This window comes from Etheostoma cragini, chromosome 10 (genome assembly GCF_013103735.1).
Source record: "Etheostoma cragini isolate CJK2018 chromosome 10, CSU_Ecrag_1.0, whole genome shotgun sequence".
NCBI lineage: Eukaryota > Metazoa > Chordata > Actinopteri > Perciformes > Percidae > Etheostoma > Etheostoma cragini.
The window spans coordinates 200,907-225,604 of NC_048416.1; the positions used below are offsets into that span (position 1 = coordinate 200,907).

The following is a 24,698-nucleotide window of genomic DNA, read 5'->3' on the forward strand; positions in this document are numbered from 1 at the left end:
TTTGGAGTTGTTCATTTTTGGTCCACGTTACACAAAGTCTAAGAAGGCTGTTCACGTCCTATTGAATTTTTTGTTTGCAACGGCAAAACTGGCCATCTGGCTGTCCCGTAGAAATAAGGGGCAGGGGGTGGGCAGTGTGGAGCCGGCATCGATGCTGAAGGGGCTGGTCAGGGCCCGGCTACGGGTTGAGCACTCTTATCACCAGCTGATGGACAATTTGGTGGGTTTTAGTAGTGTGTGGGCTGTAAAGGGTGTGTTGTGCTCCGTGGGGGAGGGGGGGGAGTTGGTGCTTAGGTTTTGACTGGAATGTAACAGACTTTTTGTATTGTTTGTATTTGTTTAAGTTTGTTTTTTTTGTCTTTGTTCGTGGATTATTCTATGATTTGAAAATGGTCCAATAAAGGGACTTTTAAAACCAAAAGTCCCCTCCCCTCCCCTCCCCTCCTCTCCTCTCCTCCCCTCCAGTCTGTCAAACATATGGTCCCCTCCATTCTCAACACTCTCAACGTTTGGACATGAATGGGCCTGTTATGCTGTGTGCAATGTTTTCCACTGCATTGGGTGTGATAGCCCAGAGGCCATCGACACACTCAGTGTAATTACACACAGCTCCGACTGTCCGTCGTCATCTTCTGGGCCTTCTACCTCACATGGTCATTGGGTTTTGTGCGTGTGACTGGTTGTTGGACTCATATTTTGTGCTTGGCTGGCAGCAGGACAAGGACTGTGGGTGTAGCAGGTTAGTTCCCGGTGGAAAAAACCTTGGTATTACAAACTTAAGATTGCACACTAAGAAATATTCCTGCAGAAATTTGTAAAATGTAACCAAACTGACCAATCAGATGCAGTGTGTAGCATGTGTGTTTCAGGGGAGTGATAAAACACATGTTGATCAATAGAGTGATCATTGAGCTCAGGGACCAGAGAGGATCTGCAGCACCATACATCACAGACAGCACTGACACCTCTCTCCTTCCCTCTTACTCTCTCTATGTAGCAGAGAGTTCTCATCAAACAAAATACATCCAAAAGGCATTCCCATCTGGGTGTTATAACTTCAAAAAGTGTGTGTTCGTCTAATGCAACCTAATGATAAAGACATATGGTTTGAATGCATGAGTATGGAAATCAATGCCAGCTAGTTGCCCTCTCCATTGAAGTATTTTCCAATTTACTGTGTAGTCTCATGCATAGTAATTTTAGCCACAATTCAGTCAGCATCTCATTCAGTCAAACATCTCATCAATGGTTGGACGGATGGCCATGAGATATACTACAGATACTCCTTGCACCCAGAGGATCCTTATGACTTTGGGGATCCTCTGACTTTTCATCTACCACCACATGTTGAACGTTTTTCTTACAAAAAATCTTAAAATCTACTTAATGTGGTACATAAATGTAATGGTTATGAGACAATGAATCCTCTAATGACTTCCACCGACACCAGTAGCACTGTTTGTGGAAATCCAGCCTTTCCAGATACTTTGTCATGTATCAAAGCATTTGTCAAAGGGAAATATTGTTTTCATGATGATGAAATTTGTCCTCTGGGTGCCATGAATATCAGTGTTAAATTTGATCTGACTCAAAGACGGAATGATCCAATGCCCCACTGACAGACATTGTCCGTAGGTTCTACAAGAGAAAAGAGAAATAAAAGTATAGATACACAGGGCAGCACTAGCTGAAATGATGGCTATTCTAGTCTATTCTAGTCAGTTGTGTTTTTTCTCTTTCATGGGAGGATGTGAACAAGGGTAGACGGGGAGGGAAGCCATATCATATATGATTCCTGCTCTCCTGCCTCATCTGGTGAGCAGTCCAAACCCCATTTATCACTCCTCCTGCCAGACGCCTTCGTTCAATAACACATAGAACAAAGGTACGAGACACAAATGTGCAGATGCAAACACAGAGGCTGGGATGCACACATGAATATTCATAGTAGACAATCATATACAACTGGTGTATATTCACAGGTCAACATTAAATTAGGCACGTTTTTCTTGTTAATTTGCAGCTCTGGCCATTGAGGTTACTACAATGGTATTCAGTTTGATTTGTCTAGAACCGTTAAAGCCCTTGTTATGTAGACTGCATGGAAACATTCAGTTTCCATTTCATCTATACACCCATTTTTTATATTTATTGGGAATGAATAGAATGAAAAGGAGACTCATTTAGCTCATAGCTACACCATTGTGGTTATATTGTATGTTGCGTCCTCAGGGTTTCTGTCTGCATGACCTTGCCTTGTGGTGGGACTGAGTGATCATTCAGAGTAACAGTCTGACCTTTCTCTCTCTCTCTCTCTCTCTCTCTCTCTCTCTCTCTCTCTCTCTCTCTCTCTCTCTCTCTCTCTCTCCGTAGAGTGATGTATGTTTGTGATAGCAGTGGACACCATAGTTGCTCTGATGAATGCTCCAGGCCAAGGTCCTGACAGAGATGAAGGGAGATAAAGAGAGGGGATGGGGGATGGCAGGGAGACCCCTGATCATTGGCTGCATTAGATTACAGACAGGGAAGACAAGGTGTTGCTTTGTTGTGACAACACATACTGTAGTATCAAAGACAAAGAACCTATTTTAGCTAGATACAGCTTTAACCAGATCATTTCACTGCTCTTTAACCTGCAGAAAATATGAGTGTAATAACAGTGATATGATTATTTTCCTTTGGTACCTGAACAGATGCTGTGAAGCTTGGATCATGTCATGATCATGTCACAATCATGTTTCCCAATTTCTGAAGGAAGAAAACCTCATTTCAGAACATGGGCTGAGACCTATGGATCTTAGGTTATTGTGGGATTTTTAGTGAAACACTGTGTTTTAAATATGTCACCAAGACAAATATCTAGTATTAGCTGATGAGGCCCCATGGTCGTGTGGAAAATATTTTGTGATTTTTCCAGTCACATCAATACGGTGATTTCTTGAAGCTGGCATCTTGCTGCCATTACCAAACTACATACTGGTGCATGTCTCGAGCAAGGCACCGATCCAAGACATCTCTGCTCTAGTGCATGTATAGGTCAGGCCTGTGTGTAATGTGTGTAATAACAACAGATTGTAAGAAACAGACATATACATTATTATTATTACATTATTATATTTTTTCTTTAATAATTTGCCTTAAATCCACATTGTCTATGTTTTTCTTCTATTTGATTTTTTACGCACACTTCACTCCCCTCTCTCGTCACCACTGATCTCCCAGCATCCCATGTGACTGAGCTCCCAGCAGGTTCTTCCCCTGGGCTGTCACCTCAGGGGCAGGGAAAACAGCAGCCTCTCAGTCCCTGGGGACGCTGTTGGCCTCTCCAACCCTGGCCCGGTTCTTATCACCTGTCTGTTGTACTCACCACTGATTTGGGTTCCCCTTAGTCTGGTGGCTATCATTAGAAGAATGACTCCACACCTCAGCATGGGAGAGGATGGAGGGTTGTTTGAGAGCTCTGTAATGGGTTTAGACAGGGAGTGCATGGCTGTGCTCAATGAGAATGAACGCCCTGGCACAATTAGATAGAGTTACGTAATGCTTCTGTTCCTGTACCAGGATTGTCTGCATAGGTGTGACTTATTGGCATGCACATTCCAGACGTTCAATAAGAACCTCTTTCATTTTACACGTACTCGTTGACAATAAGCAGGACACTTTGCTATTTGCTGCGCCTCTGCCTGTCTAATTTAGGTATGTGTTGACAGGCATCATTCAGCACCTTGCTCAGTATGTATGTACTGTTACTTTTATACAACGTTTCCTGGCTGTGAAAGCAGAGGAGGTTATACTGTGGCTGAGGTTTGTTTCCGCCCTGTTTCAGAAGGTCAACATTGTAAATAAATGTCCTGCAGGTGTTGGCACAGGCTTGCGTGTACTGCCATTAGCTCCCATTATCGCTCATTCTTATTTATTTGGTTTTATGACCAAAAGACTGGTCTCACATACACACAAAATCCACAACCAAGGGAGTGTCATTTGAACCAGTGGCTGGGTACCTAATAGGCAGGGTGGTGGGTCCCCGTGGGGCTGCCAGCCTTGTGAGGGAAACAATGAACTAACAGAGACTTAAGTGTGGGAGATTGGGTGTGGGAATTAATCATGATTGCATATTTCCAGAGCCCACACTCCTGTACTGAACCAGAAAATAAGCTACCATGGATTCATTTGTCTCTCTCCCGTGGCTATATACTCCCTCACCCTGAGTAGGCGTACACATACTTTTGTCAAACCCGGTGCGTGTGAAGCGTGCTCAGGCTATGAAACGTGCATGACTGTTAGACTTTTTAAGTGCTGCAAGTCTGTTGGGATTCATCCAGAGAAATGGAATCAGTAGGTATGTCACTGTGCTGCTCTGTCTGATGCAGCAAAGTCCTTCAGTCAGCTCTTCGGATTGACAGCTGGTTTGCCTGCCATTATTCCCCTTCCAAAAAGTGTAGGACCACTCAGATACTCCTTCAGGAGGATGGAGCAAAATAAGAGACTGTAAGCCCAGCTGTTCTAGCACAGTCTTAGTATGTGGAGGCTGGTTGTCTCTGCTTGTGGATGCCAGAGAAATGTTTATAGCCTTGAGTAGAAGATAGACCTTTAAAGAGCCTCTATTAGCCTAAGAGATCTTAGACTAATTCATTTTCCTCACTCATTTAAGTTCAAATGAATCTACCATTTTGACCTTTTTGCTTGGGAGAGCATTTAATCCATTACTGTTAAGGCTGTATGTGAGAACTTTCTTTCCTGACAATGTGAAATAGCTACACGGCTTGCAGCAGTCTGACATGTAAGCTAATGCATAACGAGGTAAAGGGATCCATCCACTTTCTAACCTGACGCAGCAGTGTGTGTGTGTCAGCTTTATGAGTGTGTGAAAGATGGAGACAGAGAGTGAGAAAGCCTGGAGCTTAACCGTCTTACATTGGTGTCAGACCTCACAGCTTCAGAACAAGTGTTGACAGAGCTACACACTGGTCTTGTTGTGTGAACTGCACACAGTATTGGTGGGTAGTCTACTCAGAGCCCAGTGCTGGTGATGGAGTGCTGCGTACAGTGGAAAAACCTTTAAATAGGAAAAGCAGTTGGTGGCTGGGATAGCTCAGTGGTAGAGCAGGTGCACACATGTAGAGGTGTCCTTCTTGACGCAGTGGCCGTGGGTTTGACTCTGACCCTTTGCTGCATGTCTTCAGCTGTCCTGTGGAAATAAAGACCTACAAATCCCTTGTGATTTGAATGAACACAATGTTATTTTGTCCATTAAAGTGGATGGTACATTTGCTGCAGCTGGAGACACAGAAATGATTTTGGTTTGTCAGGGTAACGGCTACAGTATGTGAGGTCAGTGTTGGTCTCTAACTTTATTAGAAGGCAAATTTGCTACATAGGTATCAGGCTACGTGATTGTCCAATTATATTTTCATTGTACACGAGGTAAAACATATTTGTGCTATGATTGTCCATTCATAGCTTAGCAACCGTTACTAGGCACAACTGGCCCATCAAGCATTGGATTTTTCTAAATGTTGAAGCGGTGTACAGGGGATCTATTAAGTGAGCCAGTGTAAGGTTTACGTTATGTTTACGTTAATCCATACATGCAGTAAATTTACTAAAAATATATTTAAAATTATATACAGTTAACGATTTACAAGTTTGGGTTTACGCAGTCGGCATTTGCATGTTTAAGTGTTTCATTGTTCATGAAGCTACCTCTGTGGTTTTCCTCAACTCAGGTTATGCTAGCATCTGATTGGTTAGTTCTGCTACTTGTGAGTGAGAAACAAGGACATTTTGTTGTGTAAACTCTAGTTTTATTTGAACTATCTCCAATATAAAAAATACAAGAGCAAATGTGTGAGGATATAAATATCAATCATCAACTGTAAGCATTCTAACTTTTAGACCAGTTAGCTCTAGCCTTTGTCTTTTTTGCATACTATATGAACTATTGACAAAGGATTTAAGCGGTAATTTCCCTCACTTTATTATCATAAACTGCAGTAGTGCTGTGCAATGACAAGCTTTACAGGTTTAGCAATAGTAAGGTAAGTTAAACCCATAAATTGAATAACAAATGTGTGTCTTTTTGTCTTCAGCAGCTTATCAACAAGGCTCAGTGGGTGCTGAACAAAGTTCTGGACCAATCCGATGCCAGCGATGTCGGGAAGTATGCAAAGGAGAGGTGGTTCGAGTACAAGACACCCACTTTCACGTCAAGTGTTTTACCTGTACCGGTAAGACATGGAAACCCGATCCATAACAACGTGTAGCGATCACACAAACACACACACACACACACACACACACACTCACTCTTCATCAATCTCCTAGTATACATGCTGAGTGCAACTGTTAGCCCCCGGTGGGGCTTGGAGGGGATCAGAGGTGCCTCGCAGGGGACTCAGGCTCCTGCAGACCTGCAGGTAACGCTGCCAACTTGGAGAGGCTGTTCCTTCGGTTGTACGCTGTGGTCTAATGAGACTGTGTCAACTAGCTTCGCAGTGCAACAGGTGACCACTGGTGACCTGCAGTACATACAGTGGTGACATCATCTCAAATCCTCTTACAGCAGTGTGGCATGTGTTTCACTATTGTTTAAAAAGGAATTTATTTTTCTGTTTACAAGAAATAATTTGTGGGGATTTCATGCCAAGCCAAGAAATAGTCAATCTATTAATGTGGGCTAAATATACATTTGTTAGAAATGATATTGTTATTGTGCATTGTATTTGTCACGCCGCTGCTGTACAGCCTGGGGCAAGGGCACTCGGTTTAATGTTAATACAAATGCTAAAGCAAAGACAGTCAGACATGTTGTTAAAAATACAACTTAAAATAGGGAAAATAGGCCAGATCTGTTCTAATCCTACTAATTTACTCCATGAGAATAAAAACAAAAACAGACTTCAAATGTAGTGTCTGAAAGCTTGAAATTACATCTATCAATCAATGACTAGATCTATCTATCTATCTTTCCATCTATCTATTGCCTAAGTGTTTGGATCACATTGTCACCGCTAATGGACAATAATTGTTATATTTTAATTTTAAAAAAAGTCAGTTTATTAGTCTTCATATTTTCCCTAAATTATTTTGTATGTATTTTGACTTATTCCATATTTGAACAAATCATCTACAGAAATGTATTTTTTCCTAATCACTCCTATTTAAATCCTTTGGGCATCATCCTGTTGGCTGCCAAAGTTACCTTTTCATTAGACACGTATTACACATATATATTGTACATATTACATATATTTTTACACATACTGCATTTCATTCAAATGTCTAAATGCCCTTCACTGTTCTGCAGTAGATAAACTCACTGAAGGGCTGTTATTACATGTTTTCTATGTGTTGCCGTCACACACTCATTAAAAACACTTGTATACAGTGCACACATACACACATGCACTCAGCCGTATGAGCGTGCACACTTGCTGTGGTTGTGAGGGGTTGCTGTGGTAACGATGTAAAGGGGCACCCTGGCCCTGGTTGGTGGATATTCTCAGCATCTCTGTGGTGCTATTAACCAATTGTAAGGCTCTATTCTGTGCCACAGAGAAAAAGGGGGGTGAACACAGGAAGCGAGCAGGAAAGAGAAGAATAGGGGGGATGGGGGTTCTGTTTGTGTCGCCTAAACATTACATCATCACTCGAGTGGAATAGAATTTTGGTTCACTTGCTCTCCCGTTTTTATTTCCCTTTTACTCCCACCAGCGATACTGTATTGGAAAACCGATGAACATCATGTTCCACGTGATCATGACACACCCATCAGACAGCCCTCCCCTCTCAGGTTCCAGAGAGCTCTCCTCATCCCATGAGGCAATGGGGCACTATTGTATGGCTAGACTCTGCCACATCCCAGTATATAATATGCTCTCCTGCATGGGCCTCTGCATAGCTAGCAGTTTTCTAAAGCTTTTATTGTTCCCTGCCTCACAAACATACATCTTGCATGTGCAGTTGAACTTCATAAACTTAGTCTATTCTCTCTGTACTTCTATTCTCTGCTTTTCATTCCATCCCCTGTACGGTATCATTTCCTGGCTGAATGCTTGTGAATGCAGTAGCAGGTATTGAAATCAAATTTCTATATTGTCTTCCATCTCTCTGTTGCTTTTTCTTTCAGTTTCTTACTTAGTACTCTTCTTTCTCCCTTTATTTCCTGATGAGAGTCGTCCAAGCATTAAATCAATTTCTCGTCTTGGGACAGAATGACATTGGCATGCAGGGTGTGAGTTTGGAGGCTGACTAATGGCTTATCTGTACTATACCATTGTGCCAGAGTGACAATCCGCTGTCAGAGGTGTTTATGAAAGGTGTGACTGGAGTGTGTCAACATTTGATTTCATTCTTTGCTTTTTAAGAGAATAAGCAAGTATACTCAGTTTTTTGACCTTGATCAATGAGAGTGTGTGCCTCAGTCCATTTATTTACACTGGAAAACCAGGACATACAATTTTGGTTATTTACCCAGTTTTTCTCCTTTCCTGTTATTTTTTTTCTTTACGTCTCCTTTTCTCTTAAAAGGGCTGACTATGCCCCTCTGAATAAATCACAATCATGCAGTCTCAAACAGTCAGACACACTCAGAGTTGTTCTGTGAGCACACACATTTACTAAGAATGTAGAAATCCATCAATCCATCCCATCCATCATTTCATCCTCCTTTTGTCTTTCGACCACACTTTATCGAGCCACATCCTTCTGAAACATTATCATAATTCCTCTCTCATGCATTAGTCAGATGAAGCACAGAGCACTAATCATGTGCATTTAACCTCTTATTTGAACCCATTATTCTACAGCTGATAACAGTCCGAAGGAACAGCCGGACAATCAGCTCAAGAAAAAAGTCTGTGGAAAATGCTGAAGACAGAAGCCGGCTCACAGATTGATGCATCAGCTCCAGACATAGAGAAGGCAGTGGGGTGTATGTGTGGCTCTTGTAGCACTTCTCAGTGTAGCAGCGGGCTGTACGGTATGGATAATGAGGTGTTGTATTACCGGCAGACGGGCTGACTCGTGCATACAGGCCTAATGACATAGTGACCACATTTATCCAGCCTCTGAAGCATAATTGGCACTCTTGGATTCCAACAGAAACAGCAGGACCTGTCAGTGGCACGAGTGCAAAGCTATCACACAAATAAATCGCACGCAAAGGCAAAATGTGCATGTGTTTCCCTGTGCTGCCAACTCCCTAACAGAAAACACAGAAGCAAATGTACAACTACAGAAAGAGACAGATGCCACCACAGACACTTTCACACATAAACTGCCAGGCTGCTCCCAGTAGTTATTTATTTTCAGAGACAAACAGATTTTTCTCATAAAACAGTGCTAAAGGGAATAGCGGATTTGCACAGACAGGACCAATAAATACTTGACTGCTCTGCTAATGCTCCATTTCCAGCCGCTCTTGTGAAATTGCAGCATCTTTGTTTTTTTCTCTACAGACCTTTTTCTCTCAGTTTAGCCTCCCTTTGGATGCCATTAGCCCTCCATCACTCAACCTCTGCGTTAATAACACAGACCTACTGGACTGTACCATCGCTCTGTTCTCTGAAAGCGAGGGACAGACTGAGATAGATAGGGGAGGGGAAGGAGGGAGAGAAAAAAGACACATAGCAAGAGGATGAAGGGAAAAGAAACAGAGGTTATAGAAAAAGAGACACACTGCACAAAAAAAGTGGGGGTTACAGGGAAGGGGCGCTTCCTGTAGCTATAGCAACCGCTGACACGCTGGTCCAATCACCACGCCAAGGACTGGTTGCTAGGGAGAGATTTCAGTGAAGAGAGAGGGGAGCGCAGCAGGCAGCTGCGCTTCTCCCTGACGACTCTCCAGGATCCAGGATAGATGGCAGGGAGTACTCCTCTGCTAGTCTCTCTGAAGCATCACTGTCCTGAGAGGTTTCGACACACCGACGCCCTGCCTATTATGTTTAAGTGTGTGTGTGTGCGTGCATGCGTGTGTGTGCGTACCACGCTAAGGTGGTAAGTGTGCAAGCTGTCTGGCTCAGTGAACGAGTAATTTCTGAATGATAAAGAAAAAGGATCGACAAACCTTACACACACACACATACACACACTAAGCCGGTACATCTGCACATAGGGCTGGAGCCTTATTAAAAGGCCTCATCTCTCAGTGTCTTATCAGCCCTGAGAGGGTTAAAAGTTGAAGGCCTGTTCTGCTGGTATGAAGGGACTCCACAGGGCAACCATCTGCCTCCATCAGCTTCCGCTGCCAAATGCTCAGGGAACCCTGCCACTCATGCACAATTTCTCTCTGCTTCTTTCTCTGCCACTCTCTCTCCCTCCACTCTTGCATTTTTCTACGACCATATCTCAGTCTGTGTTACTTGTTTTCTTTTTAAGATTATTTTTGGGGCATTTTAGGTCTTTATTTCCACAGGAAAGATGAAGACATAAAAGGGGAGAGAGGGGGGGAATAACATGCAGCAAAGGGCCACAGGTCGGAGTCGAACCTGCGGCTTCAAGAAGTAAACCTCTACGTATGTGTGTGCCTGCTCCACCAACTGAGATAACCCGGCCACCTGGTTGGTTTTCTTTTAGATAGCCTTGCATGCGTCGGTCAGATTGAAAGATATCCACACCTATTGGGTGGAATGCCAATACATTTTGTACAGACACGCCCAGAGACAGAGGCGGGAGGAGGCAGGGTTGTCAGCACTATTTTGGGTTTCCGGCCTGGGCTGACTTTGAGAAGGGGATTTTGATTGTGTTTGTTGGCTGGAGATAAATATCCAATCATGCGGACCCCCTGTGGGTGCCTAATCAGTGCAGTTCTAATGGCCAAAGCTGCAGACACCAGCCTACATGCTAACCTCTAATCACTACACTTGTGATCTAGATGCTAACGTCTTGCGTTGCCATAAAAAGAGCAATATGAAAGAGAGAAGCAGCATCTTTTATTTTTCCTCATTAGAGCGCCATTCAGGAAAAGATCATAGAATGTGCAAATAGGTGTAACGAAGTCTTTGATGTAGTCTTGCAAAGATGATTATGTTTGGTTTAGGAAGCTAACTGTTGAGGACTCCTAAGGAACTTTTTCCCCGTGAAATAATACATAGTTCTAACTTTTCCGTAACTTGGGAATTCTACATAATAATGTTTTTTGCACTCCAACTGCGTGTTCATTCCCATGACTAACATTGGTGTAAATCCCCAGAGGCCATTCATAGGACAGTGAGACTGACCAGGCTGGTTCTACGTTGGTTGTCTTGGGCTGCTGTTTTTATGGGTGGGTGTCCACGCCATGTGGAGCTGGTTCTGAGGCTGCATCCAAAGCCTTTCATCTCGGAGCCAGGCTAAGCCACATTTCTGCGGCAGCAGAGACACCAAGCTCTGACCAAACTCCACCCACTGTGCTGGCAACTACAACATGTGGAGAGAGTTTGAAACTTCTGCTTGATTAATATGACTAAAATATGACTAAAATTAGAGAGTTTGAAAGTAGGGGGCCTGCTTGCAAGTAGAGTGTTAAAAATGAAGGTTCTGAGGAGATGCTTTTACAGTGTGTTCAGGGGACTGGCAGCTAGCAGATAGTGAGGAGATGTTTTTTACAGTGTGTTCTGGCGACAGGCAGCTAGCACATAGTGAGATGTATTTATAGTGTGTTCTGGGGACAGGCAGATAGTGAGGAGATGTTTTTTACAGTGTGTTCTGGCAACAGGCAGCTCGCAGATAGTGACAAGATGTTTTTTTACAGTGTGTTCAGGGGACAGGCAGCTAGCACATAGTGAAGATATGTTTTTTACAGTGTGTTCAGGGGACAGGCAGCTAGCAGATAGTGAGATGTTTTTACGGTGTGTTCTGGGGACAGGCAGCTAGCAGATAGTGAGATGTTTTTTACAGTGTGTTCAGGTGACAGGCAGCTAGCACATAGTGAAGAGATGTTTTTACAGTGTGTTCAGGGGACAGACAGCTAGCACATAGTGAGGAGATGTTTTCAATTCCATTTTCAATTCAATTTTATTTATAGTATCAATTCATAACAAGAGTTATCTCAAGACACTTTACAGATAGAGGAGGTCTAGACCACACTCTAGAATTTAAAGGACCCAACAGTTCTAGTAGTTTCCTCCAGAGCAAGCAGCAGTGCGACAGTGGCGAGGAAAAACTTCCTTTTAGGCAGAAACCTGGGACAGACCCAGGCTCTTGGTAGGCGGTGTCTGACGGGCCAGTTGGGGTTAAAATAAAGAGTGGAAATAACAAAATAGTAAACTTTTACAGTGTGTTCAGAGGACAGGCAGATAGTGAGATGTTTTTACAGTGTGTTCTGGGGACAGGCAGCTAGCAGACAGTGAGGAGATGTTTGCTGTGTCTAACAACAAATGTAGCCTAAAACACGCGTGACATTGTTTAGAGCATCTTCAACAAATTAAATATGATTGGACCATTTTGTTTTTTTCACATTTAAGTGAAAACTTGATTCGAATATGTCAGTTAAATGTTTTTTGCCACGACAAAAGGTGTCAAAGTCATTTAAACTGAACAACATTTGGTATTTAAAGCCACCAGTTCTACTACAACAAAACCAAATGTGCCACCACCACATCGTTCAGTCTTAGGGACCGAGCTGTCTCTAGGGCAACTGTGGAAGGTTTACGTCTCCTATGGCAACTGAGGAAGGTGGACGTCCTTTGCCAGGCATCCAGCCAATCGGCCAGTCAGAAGAAAACAGTATGATTAGCCAGAACAGGTGAACCATCCATCCAGCCTTTCCAATCCAGTCTGAGCAGACCCAGTCTGTTGGCTGATCTGGTCAGGCGTCCATATGCTAATGTAGCGCATTAGGCTAATTGAGCAGATTCCAGTCTTTCCCAAATTAATCTGTGTGCAGAATGAAAAGCAAATAGTTTCCAAAGAGAGAGAGAGGCATAGGAAAGAGGGAGAAAGTGAGGAGAAAAAAGAAAATGAGAGTGCCAAATATTTCTACAATTTAGTTTTAAAAGATTAAACACATTTTTACTAAATTAATGCACTAATCCCCAGCATTTGTTTTCGTGATGAAGCGTTTAATAGATGTGGAAATATTTACTCTCTCATTCCCTTTTCCATGAAGGCATCAGATAGCCTGTGATTTGGGTCCATGGTAGGACAATGCAGCAGGGATACTTTTTGAAGCTCTGTGCCATTCAAGGATTCTGGAAATATGGTTTGCAAACACACACAAACTATTTTTTATAAACAGGTCATTTAAAATCTTAGCTCTGGTCTTCCCCATGCATCTCTGTTTCTTAGTTATTTGCTGTCCTCCCTTCTTCTGCTGTTCCTCAGCCACCTTGCCTTGATGCCAATGACCTGTCAAAATGATAAAGATCCATCATCATCTCTCCCCATACACACTGTCCCATTTCATCATCTTATCTCTGCATACACACAATGCCATCTCATCAGGGATGGATTTATGTGTTTCCATCTTCCTGTGGGAGCTGAGATTGTTTTGTTTTTAAGTGAGAGCCCATTGATCTTTTATTATACCATTAAGTCAATACGCTCCACTCATAAACAGCTTGAGATTAAATGAGCCCAGTGAAGTGTGTGTGTGTGTGTGTGTGTGTGTGTGTGTGTGTGTGTGTGTGTGTGTGTGTGTGTGTGTGTGTGTGTGTGTGTGTGTGTGTGTGTGTGTGTGTGTGTGTGTGTGTGTGTGTGTGTGTGTGTGTGTGTGCGTGTGTGTGTGTGTGCATGTGTGCGTGTGCACGCGTGTGTCTGTCTGTCTGCCTGTGAACTCTCAGCCTGCCAGCATACACTGAAAACTAGTGGCTCTAAGGATCCACATTTTGCCTGTATGCAGCACCTCTATTCTCTGTATAGTATGGTCAGGATGAATCCATTTATTAGCAGCAAGTTGTTGATAGTTGATATTTGAGGTTCTTCAGAATGATGCGTTGTAGGGTTTAATACGTTTACAGCTTTATTCGCGGTGGCCCAATCCATCTCCATTCACTGGCAGTGTGACACAAGCAGCTTTCAGCATTGTCAGTTGGACCTGGTATTGTTGACCTCATGATGAGCAGTTTTTTCATGTAGATTATATTTTCCTAGCCACGCTTGCTGGGTCCCTCTGTTTCCAGCCCCTATGCTTAGCTAAGCTAACCAGTTTCCTCATCAAGTAAATGAGCATATTTTCCAATAATCTCAACCCCCACCCCCTGTTGGGCAGAACTGGTCGGATGGTACATTTATCATGACCAGCTGACAAAATAAATGATGGTTGTAATTGTGTTAAGTGATAATTGGGTCAAGGCTATAATGACCAAATAGAGGCTGAAGTTCAACAGTGGTGAAGGTTTACATTCTCTTGATGGTAGTTTCAAGAAATTCTTATTTGCTTAATTTAATTTTGGAAAATGGGTAACTACTTATGAACAATACACATACAAAAATCTGGATTTATTTAACACAGCCTGTGACCCTTGTCCGTGCCATGTGTGTTCCCACCAAAAGTTACAAAAAACTGTCAACCGCGTAGACTGGGAGAAACCAGAGACCAGCAACCACTCTGGCCACTGAACCGTGAAAAAGCCTCTCAGCTATACTGTTACACCCACTGGAATTTCCTCTGTTACACGGCAAAGCGCTGTAGCATACCCTGTCTGCTTAGGATACATAATGTAGTCAATCACTCACACACACACACTGGGCATGCACCTTGTTCATTTACAGCAAAAGGTTCCAGTGCCTTTTCCATTGGTACTACTTAATGAGACTGCAGCCAGTGTTCTGATGATGCGGGAACTTGTGGTCGGTTTTGTCTCACTCTTCACTTTGTTGAGCACAAAATGACTTTTCACCGATTTTATCATTATATTCCCATCAGAGTAAATTGGCTAACCACTATCTGGAGCTGAGTAACTTCCCTAGCAGTCATGTGTGAAGGCAAACACGCACACACACCATAAATAGGCACATATCCCAACACAAACAGGTAACAGGGGGTGTGCTCTGACTGAGAACAAAAATGTCTAATGCAAGAAACATGGGAAAACATATGGGATTTATAAGACACTTAATGCTGTTAAATGGTTAGTTTTTTCATGTGATTTTAAAATCACATGAGAAGTGCATTTGCTTTTGTGTTTTGAGTGTCCTGATTTCTTACTTTCTGTCCCCTGTTCTCTCCGCAGTGTGCAACTGTGATCTGGCACGATCTGGCTTCTTCCAGAAGAAAGGGGAGTACATCTGCACGGCAGACTATCAGCGTCTCTACGGTACACGCTGCGACCGCTGTGACAGCTTCATTACAGGAGAGGTGGTCTCCGCTCTGGGACGCACATACCACCCCATGTGCTTTGTCTGCAGTGTTTGCAGGTACACACACACCCACACACACACACACACACACACTCTCTCCTACTGTAGAATAGAACAGTATAGAGTAGAATAGAATAGACTTTCTAATCCCTGAGGACATAGTGCAACAATCTGTTGCTTCACAACATAAACATGTAACAGAAAAAACATCCTAAAATCAACATAAACATGAGATCAACGAAGCGTCCCAGGACGGGGTGAGAGCTCTGTAGAGTCAACCAAAACAATGAGCTGAGAATGGTAAAGAACCCCACTGAGCTCAGAAAGTGCAGTTATGGAATAATTGTCTGTGAGTTTTGTCAACAGGTAACACTTTTTTATATAAAACACAGTCTATTTATTCATCATATATTTAAAAAAAAATTGATTGGTAAGGCTTTAAACTTTTGGAGTATTTGATTAGTATTAAAATCACCAGTTAAGTACAGTTTTTTGTTGTTTGTTGAAGCGGATATTTAGTCATCTTTCTGGATGAAAATAAAGTGCTACAGGTAGAAGGCAAGATGGCGCTGCATCGACCAATCCCATGCAGTTTAGTCAGCTAAAAGGGCGTTTAGTCAGCCAATAGAAAGCACTAACGGGGTGGGTGTTGTATTCAGTGTGTGTGTATTGGAAAACAGACAGAGACAGGCCAGAAATAGGCCTGGAGGCTGACATGAGTTTGATTTGGCCTACTGGTGTCTGATACAGAAAGAAAATGAATTTAAAAAAAAAGCGTATGGACTGTTCTTGGAAGAAACCTAAATAGCTTAATATTTTTGGTAGTTACAGAGTTTTTTTTCTGTTTCCCTTGATTGCCAATACTTGGGAGAGCAATTTTCAAAAGACTCTCTGTGTGATTTTAATATATTTCTGCAAGATTCCATTTCCGTTTAGTCATCTCTTTTGTCTTCATAGTCATATAACAATTCATACATTCATGTGACTTCCCTACAACATGCATGTCCTGATAGCCCAGGTTCTACTGAAAATAATGTCTAAGGTTGAGGTTACTCAAGCGTTATTACACAAGGAGACCAGGCGACCCAAAGATGGGAAAAATGGATTAGACCTTAAACATAAAAGTCTGTGTGTGTGCCATACGATTTACTTTATAGTCCGTATAGGACGGAGAACAGGAGATGAATTAAGGAGCTACTGAACATAAAATGAATGACTCATGACTGTGCAATGCTTCCTCGAAATGATGTTGCACAAGTTGCATCTTTCAATTAATACGTATATGCAAATGTGACTCATATCTGTATCAGCACATGATTCAGTCGTGTTTCACTTTCAGCTCCTGCATGTCAGTCAGTCGGATTGGAAAGCTCAGGCGGTTCTGTCGTTTTTCTTAGTCGAGACACAATTCCAAAAAAGAGAGCTGACCCGATGTTTCACGCTGTTAGATTAAGTAAAAGTAGGCCATCTCTCCTCTGACCTCCATCAGGACTCATGCTAAGCTCCTCCTGAACAAAGTAAGATTCAGCCCTGTTGGCTCCTTTTCTCTTTTTATTTCACCTTTTCAGTCCTTCTCTTTCTCTTTCATGCCCAATTCTTAAAAGGTCCCTTGCTCACTGTTTGCTCTATGTTGCTCTTCCTCCCTCCCTGTCTTTCTCTGTTTTCGATGTTACTGTTTAAGGTTTACTTAAACAGTCTCTAGTGCGTTCTTCCCTTACCTCAATCCAGGAGACTAGTGTCAGTCTGTTGTTGCGTATCTGCTTGCTGTTGGCTGAAACCAACTGGCCAGTAGAGCAGCCCTGGCAGTGATGGGGTCGTTACATCTTTATGTCTGTGTGTCTTTGTGTGTGTGTGTGTGTGTGTGTGTGTGTGTGTGTCAGTGTGTGCACAGTCAACTGGAAGAGACAGCAAGAAGCCGAAGGGTGAATGTCTTTTTTCCTGCTCTGTCTGCCCTCTGTCACATTGCTCACAATTCTTTCTTGTACGTCCTCTATTTTTCCCATGCTGTCTTCCTTCTCCACCCCGTCCTCCTCCCATGTCTGCTCCCCCTCATCCTCATTATCACTGTCACCAACATCTTCCCGCTCTTAATCATCGTTGTCTTGCCATTTTTTTCCTTTATGTCTTCATCATCTTCCCTCCCTTTCTCTTTTTCTACACAGCCCCAGCTAAAATGAAGGCAGATTGCAGGGTTCACAGTCCTGTGCTGAAGTTTTTTTTAAGAAAGTGATCAAAACCAAAGGGCATATCTCTAAAGCCAGAAATAGCTTTACTTCTGTGGCCTGTGCGAGGGGGGGGGCATGCATTAAATATGTAAACAGAGTACACTTTTAAAGTGCTGAGAAGGAGTGACACACAGGTAAAGACAGGGTCAGACCGACTAACACCCTCTTCTGCACCTTCACAGCCTTTCCTATGTTTAGGTTGTATAGACTGGGACATCTCAGGTCAGGGGCTGATGCAGTACATGCAAGTTTTAGCGTGTCATGCTTGGAATGTAAATGTCAGTTCAATAAAAAAGTGTCTGAGTTTGCTGTGGTGAACAGGTGGTGAACCTTGGGAGCGACTGATGGGTGAATTTATAAGTCAGTCTTATAAGTTGCATAAAATCCCCCTCACATGAGACTCGTACTGTATGTAGGAATGCTCTTTGTTTCTCTGTCACACACACACACACACACACACACACGGTAGCAGTTTTAATATAGCTCCCTAGAAACACACTTTCTAGGGCTCGCAACTTCCGCAGCTGCGTGTATATATTGCACAAGCCTTCACACAAGCTTGCCTATGTACATTTCTAACTGCAAACATGGATGAACTGCACTCCTGTGTGCTGACTGTGAGCTCTGCTGGAGACTCTAGCCTCCCTCTGGGTCTTGGCTCCGGCTCCAGGCCTCGGCAGTGTTGTAAAAGGATTACTGCCGTCTATGTCTTTTAAACAGCCTTCTCTAAGCCTTTTAGCTCCCCATTCATTCTCACATCCTGCCCAGTCATAAAGAAATCAATCCGTCTCCAAGAAGATGCTATAGAAGAGGAAAGAGAGACAAAACGGTGCATCATGATGTGGTAAATTAAATTTTACAGGCGCTGCTTTGCTGTCATGTACTCCGCTTGTTTTTATGTATTTACTCTTCGTAATCTTAGTTTGGCGTTGAAGAAAACAGTAACCTTGTGGCCCCAGCTGTGTAGGGGAGTGAGCGAATTGGGCGGACACACTGAGACAGAACAAGAATGCACTCCACACAGTCTCCCTAATAAGTTTTCATTCCCACTGAGAGAGTTTTCCTTTTAGAAGCCTGTGGCAGCGTCACATTATCGCCTCTTTAATCACAGAGCAGCCAGGTGCTCCTGCAACAATCAACGCCCTCATTAACCCATCGCATCAACTCTTTGGAAATGGGTTTTCAGGTTGTCAGATGTCAGACTGTATTTAGCTTGTGTCATTAGGATTATGGCCCGTCTGTCACCCAATCATGCTCTTGCCAGCACCCATTTGTTGTGTCCGTGTGGTGTGCGTACGGTTGGCTGTAATGTAAACTCACAGAATCACTGCTGGCATTTTATCGCCTATTATGTCCTTGTTTTTTCTAATTCTTTGTATCTTTCCCTCCTCAGTAAACCCTTCCCCATTGGAGACAGAGTGACGTTCAGTGGAAAGGACTGCGTATGCCAGCAGTGCTCTCGCACACTCGCCAAGCCCAATGAACCGATCAAGATCCACGGGCCCAGCCGTAAGTCCGGCATCCACCTCACTGTGTCTATTCTGTTTAAGGCCACCAGGCGCTACGGTGCGCTGAGTCCAATGCAATGTGTCCACGAGGTCCATTTAGCTCATTAAGCTAATCAAGCGTCTGTCAAATCAGTGGTCCGACCTATCACGCTGATCTGCCAGCTGAGAATTATGCAACACAAACAGACACATCACTCATTCATTACCGTCAGCGCTACTCATGCAGAGGATTTAGCATTTTATGTAATCCGTGTGCATCTGGTCACCTATTTCAGCACGAGCGTAAGTATATAATGAGCTGAATATCCTGTGTGTTATTAGTAGTCTCTCATCCTTTCAGAATAAAGCTGGAAAATTACCCCACAAAAGAGCAATAGTGAATGATAGTCAATCATTTGTGAAGTGTGGCACGCAGACAGCATGCTGCCACTCACTGGCTGTGTAGGGATAACAGATGGAGAGGCTGTGAATATCTTGCTTCCCCAGATTGCTCCATTCAGGGGAATGAAATCCAAACGGCTCCCCAGGTACGTGTTCATCACTCCGTCTTATAAGGAGGCAGTCTATGAGACGGGACACAGACTGCAGACACTAAATGTAATGCACTGGCTTTTACAGCCTGCTCCTCTGTCCTTGTGACATTTAACAATGCAAATATATGCTCTGTGTGCAATAGTGGTAGAAATCCATTATGCCAGTAGGGTAGAAAATGATTTGTTCAGGGTAAAAGGCTCGGGCAGGCATTAGATAACATGGTGGAAAGGGTTATTGATGGACGTTTGCTATTACACACATTAATGAGCAAACCCCTGCCCTGAGAAATATGGTTTCCTAACCAAGTTTTAGTTGCCTGTTGAAGTTCTTCTTTGTGTTTCTAACCTAAAACAGTAGTTAGAAGAGAAGTAGAAGTTAGATGGATGCCACTTTCATGTCTGCTTAGTAAATGTGAAGCAGGCTGCTAGATCAGCTTAGCACAGTTGCTAGTTCTACTTTTTTACAGATCCAATAAACAAGATCTAGAGTGTCATTTAGTGAGCTGCTGTAGAGGTGATGTAAGGCCAACTTTGTTATCTCCAGACAGAACCAGGCTAGTTTTTATCTCTCTCAACAAGTATTTATGTAGTATTGGTCTTCTCCATTGATGCAACAGAAAATGATATCTCTGAAGGGGAAGACATATTAAATAATCCTTTAAACTTGGATGACACCCCACATATTTCCTTATGGATGAATAATTTGCGGAATGTAAATCTGCAGTGGATGACAGCTACATGTAGACTTCACATCAACTGAAAAGTTAGGAGGACTACCATGTCAGCTGCAACATTCCCAGTTCAATTCCGGTCGAGGACATTTGTTACTTGTTATATTTCTCTCCATTCTCTTTCTTTTCATCATTTTCCTTTGCATCTCGACTATTATATATAGCAATCAAGTATGAGAGTGGGATCAATCTTGTCAAATAACTCATCAAGAAGTCATACTTCGAGTATTTCCCAAATGACAAACTAATTATTTGAAGGATGAATAAACACTGTCTTCAGGTTAAAACATTTCAACATGTTGCAACAAGAATTGCTTGAATAGGTGATGAAAACCCCATGCTGTGACATCACAGATGTTCTAATGCCAATTTCATTCAGTGGCTAAAATGGGAACTGTACCCTGACTCAGAAGAAAATCCGCCCTGGCCTATAAGCCCTGGCCCTATAGGCTCAGCACTAGCACCCCCGAATGGCAGTTAAGATTTATTTGGACAGCAGAAACCCAACTCAAAGCAGTGCAGTTTTTTGCTGTAAACCACAGTTTGTCTTGGCTGACAGGGCAAAGTGAAGTGGCCCCCTGTGACTCCAGGGCAGTAGACCAGGTCAGAAAAGTTTAAGCTTGGCCAAACGTCTTCCAAATGGAAACAAATGGACTGCTGACCTTTTTTTTGGATTTTGTCCCTTTGCAGCCATGTGTCATTGTAACATCTTTGCTGTTCTGCTTTCTTCTTGCCCTGTTAGTGACAATCAACAATCAAGTCAATAAAGCCTACTGGGGGAACTGGAATGGTATAGTCTGTGTGTGTGTGTGTGTGTGTGTGTGTGTGTGTGTGTGTGTGTGTGTGTGTGTGTGTGTGTGTGTGTGTGTGTGTGTGTGTGTGTGTGTGTGTGTGTGTGTGTGTGTGTGAGACAGAGAAACAGATAGAAAGAGATTAAAACATACATGTCTCACTTGAGGGGGATTTTATGCAAGAAAGCTTCAAAGAGGTAGAGAACTACACTTATGAGCACAGTTGGTGTTTAAAGATGTACAATTACACTTTGGCTCACTTTGTCTTTCTCTGTCTCCTTCCTTTTTCCCCTCTCCACTTCTTTCCTCTCCTCTCTGTCCCGTCCTTCCCTATTCCTGTCACCTTTCTTCTTTCTTTCTTTCTTTCTTTCTTTCTTTCTTTCTTTCCCACACACTTCCTTCTCCAGACTGTGCCGGGTGTAGAGCTGAGATCAAGCAGGGTCAGTCTCTCCTGGCGTTGGAGAAACAGTGGCACGTCAGTTGCTTCAGATGTCGGACCTGCAACATGGTTCTCACCGGAGAGTACATCAGCAAGTGAGTGTGTCATGTCTCACTCAGAAGAAACATATAGACAGACATAGTGGATTTTTCAGATCCACCATGGGCTAAACTGTGCGTTCAACGTGCTACAGCAGTTTTTCTGAATTCATTATTGCAGGGATGGAGTGCCATACTGTGAGGCAGATTACCACGCCCAGTATGGGGTGAAATGTGAGACCTGCAGCAGATACATCAGTGGAAGGGTTCTGGAGGTGAGAACGGGAACAGATTTCCACATGAGTTATCGCAGATTTACCCACACATAGTTCTGCAGTAATACAGAAATCCAAATTGTTAGTTGACTGTATGTAATCAGCGTTATCAGAATTGAGCCACCGTTTAAGTCCCGTTGTGCTTTAGGGCATGAGCAACTTAAGACTGGCAGTGATAGAAAGTGTATGCTGCTTCACTATACCAAACAAATTCAGCTGCAGTGTGTTAGCAATCACAATAGTCAAACATAGGTGCATATCTACGTGTGTGCACACATTTTTTCTTTGATTTTGTTTTGATTTCTGGGGCTTTTCCACCTTTAATTTTTGACAGGAGAGTTAGATGAGAAAGGGGGAGACATGCAGGAAATCAGCACAGGTCAGATTCAAACCCTGGACCTCTGCGTCGAGGAAACCTCTCAGTATATGTGCGCCTGCTCTACCACTGACCCAACCTGGCCACTTGGAAGCACAGATGAGCAGAACACAGACCTACCTGCACCTACAGGAATCAAAAAGCTAGATTGAATCATTACAACTTGTAAGGAGTTGAGAGGAAAAGGGAGTTATAAAAAGCTCAAAGGGGGGAAAAGTGAAGGGAAAAGATGGAAGCAGGAGACATTGAAAGCAAATTCTACACTGATAGAAATCTATGTGTTGCATGCTCTTACGCTGAAGCACTTTTAAAAAGGGATGGAAGAAGGAGTCAACAGTGGAGAGAACGAGAGCAAAGGAGAAGGAGCTGAGGTGGACAGAGGAAGACAGAAGTGAAGGGGAATAATGAGGGGACTAGTTTTGAAAATAATGAAAGTGATAGACTGTACATGCTAATTAAATGTTTTGGAAGAGTAGTGGAGGTCTCTGGGGATCTGCGGAAAATGAAACAGCAGTAGTAAAACCTTATCGGACACAGACATAAACACGCACACACAGACGCGCATGCACGAACGCACACGCACGCACACGGGGCCTTGTTGCTGCTGTGCTTGTCAGAATGACTGGTGTGAAGTGTTTTGTTCCTCACTGGGCTATTTATAGACATGGGGACATGTCAGCCTTCATCTGTGAGTCTCTCTCTCTCGCTCTCTCGCTCTCTCTCTCGCTCTCTTGCTCTCTGATCACATGAGCGTGCAAGCATGACATTTATTTATTTATTTATTTCTGCTGTCAAATTTTGATATTGTAATGATTTGCTTCTTTAAGACCTAATTTGACTCACGGAAAGTCATATCTAGAAACATATAAACAGTCGATGTGTTCATTTTAAAGCCTGATTTGATCTTAATTTTATTTTTCCAACAAGAAATTACTAAATTACTCCCTTTTATTCATGTCATCTCTTGTTTTGTTCTAGTTCAAATGAAATAAGTAAGACTTACATCAGCTGATTTTACCACCCTAGACTGTTGGGAGAAGTTAGACGTCTGGTCTTTCTGCCAGAAGAAAAAGCCCGTCAGGTAACAAAAGTACTTGGTTAGGTTTAGAAAAAAGCTCATGGTTTGGGTTCAAATAGAGCCTTTCTGTGCACCCTGCATCTTCATCTGCGCAAACTGGTGATTCCACAGATGCATGCATGTTGTTGAATAAGCCTTTACATAAAGCAGCACTTAGTTTATTTGTCCATTCAATTTTAGACATTTTGTCATGGTTCTTGTTTTTTTTCATCGGATATGGTTATGACAAAAACAACCCATTTTTAAATAGTTTTTATTGACAGAACCAAAGCTGCACAGAAGCAAATAAATCATCAATTAATATGTTTCAGTGTCGGTACAGCTTGCCAAACTCTCTTCTCTCCTCCTTTGAAAAATATCTACTAACACTAATGTGTCTGTCTGTGTCTGTGTTGATGATTAGGCTCGTTCTGCAGAGTCGCTCTTCAGTCCAACTTTCCAGAGCCAGTGGTTGTTAGTTTAATGAGCAGTTTAGAAAAGATGGGGAAGGGCAGAAATAAATATTCCTATTTTTCCTTTTCCTTCCTTCCTCAGTGTCTTACCAATAAATATAGCAGCCTATTAAGGCCACCGGAGAGAATAGAGGCCTCGTATGAAATGGTGATAGCACTTGTTAAAGTGATAGCATATAACCACAGACGGTAAACACTTCGTTGTTTTGGAACGCACAGGCTGGAAGTGCGGCATCCTCTCCTGGCTTTCCTTTTAGAGTAACCTGAGACAGATTAGGAGAGCAGCGATTGGCTCACATACGGTTGGATACATTAAGACGCATACTGTGCACTGGCAGTTCTTCAAAGCAGTTTCCTGCAAGTATCAGTTTTATGAAAAGCAAGGAAAGTCAATGCAGCAGAAAATGATACAACAAGCGCACACACACGCACACACACACACACACTCACACACACACACACAGACATACTAAAGCACACATGCTGCTGGTTGTGTCCAGATGAAACAGTTCAGGTCTCCTCCACACAGGACACATGTCAGCAGTGCTCTAATGTGCTATACATAGAAATTCTCTAATGGTGTGTCAGGAAGGCGGAGGTGACGGGACGGGGCCACGCCTCAGCCGTCAGCCCTGCAGGGACACAGGAGAAACATCAGGACCGTGAACTGGACTGGATTAATGGAAGGAGCCAGCACAGTGACATCATACTGCATCATTTCATGTGTCCATTTCCCCTGTCCAAGGACATGAATCTTCTCTTACATGACCACCTACTTCCCTCTTTCTCTCTGTAGCCTACACACTAGAGATGCATAATTAGTCACAATTTTATTCAAATCGCAATATGGACAAGTGCAATATCTAAATCTCAGGGAGGGACGCCATATTTGTTTATGGAAAAATATATATGTGTCAAACCATTCAGAATGAAGTATTGTGGTGCAGCAGAGACGTCCTGGCCCACACATCCT

General features: G+C 42.9%; 1 protein-coding gene across 7 annotated transcripts in view; it reads left to right on the plus strand.

Annotated features, from left to right (window-relative positions):
• ablim3 (actin binding LIM protein family, member 3) overlaps positions 1–24,698 on the plus strand; it is a 43,570-nt gene that overhangs the window by 2,050 nt on the left and 16,822 nt on the right. For 6 of the 7 annotated variants that reach the window (XM_034882865.1, XM_034882867.1, XM_034882868.1 and 3 more), the window contains exons 2-6: positions 6,090–6,227; positions 15,153–15,336; positions 18,898–19,013; positions 21,475–21,601; positions 21,726–21,819. In XM_034882865.1, the coding sequence (XP_034738756.1) occupies positions 6,090–6,227; positions 15,153–15,336; positions 18,898–19,013; positions 21,475–21,601; positions 21,726–21,819 (659 nt within the window). The remainder of the gene's footprint in view (positions 1–6,089; positions 6,228–15,152; positions 15,337–18,897; positions 19,014–21,474; positions 21,602–21,725; positions 21,820–24,698) is intronic. The other variant, XM_034882866.1, reaches the window with a different exon arrangement.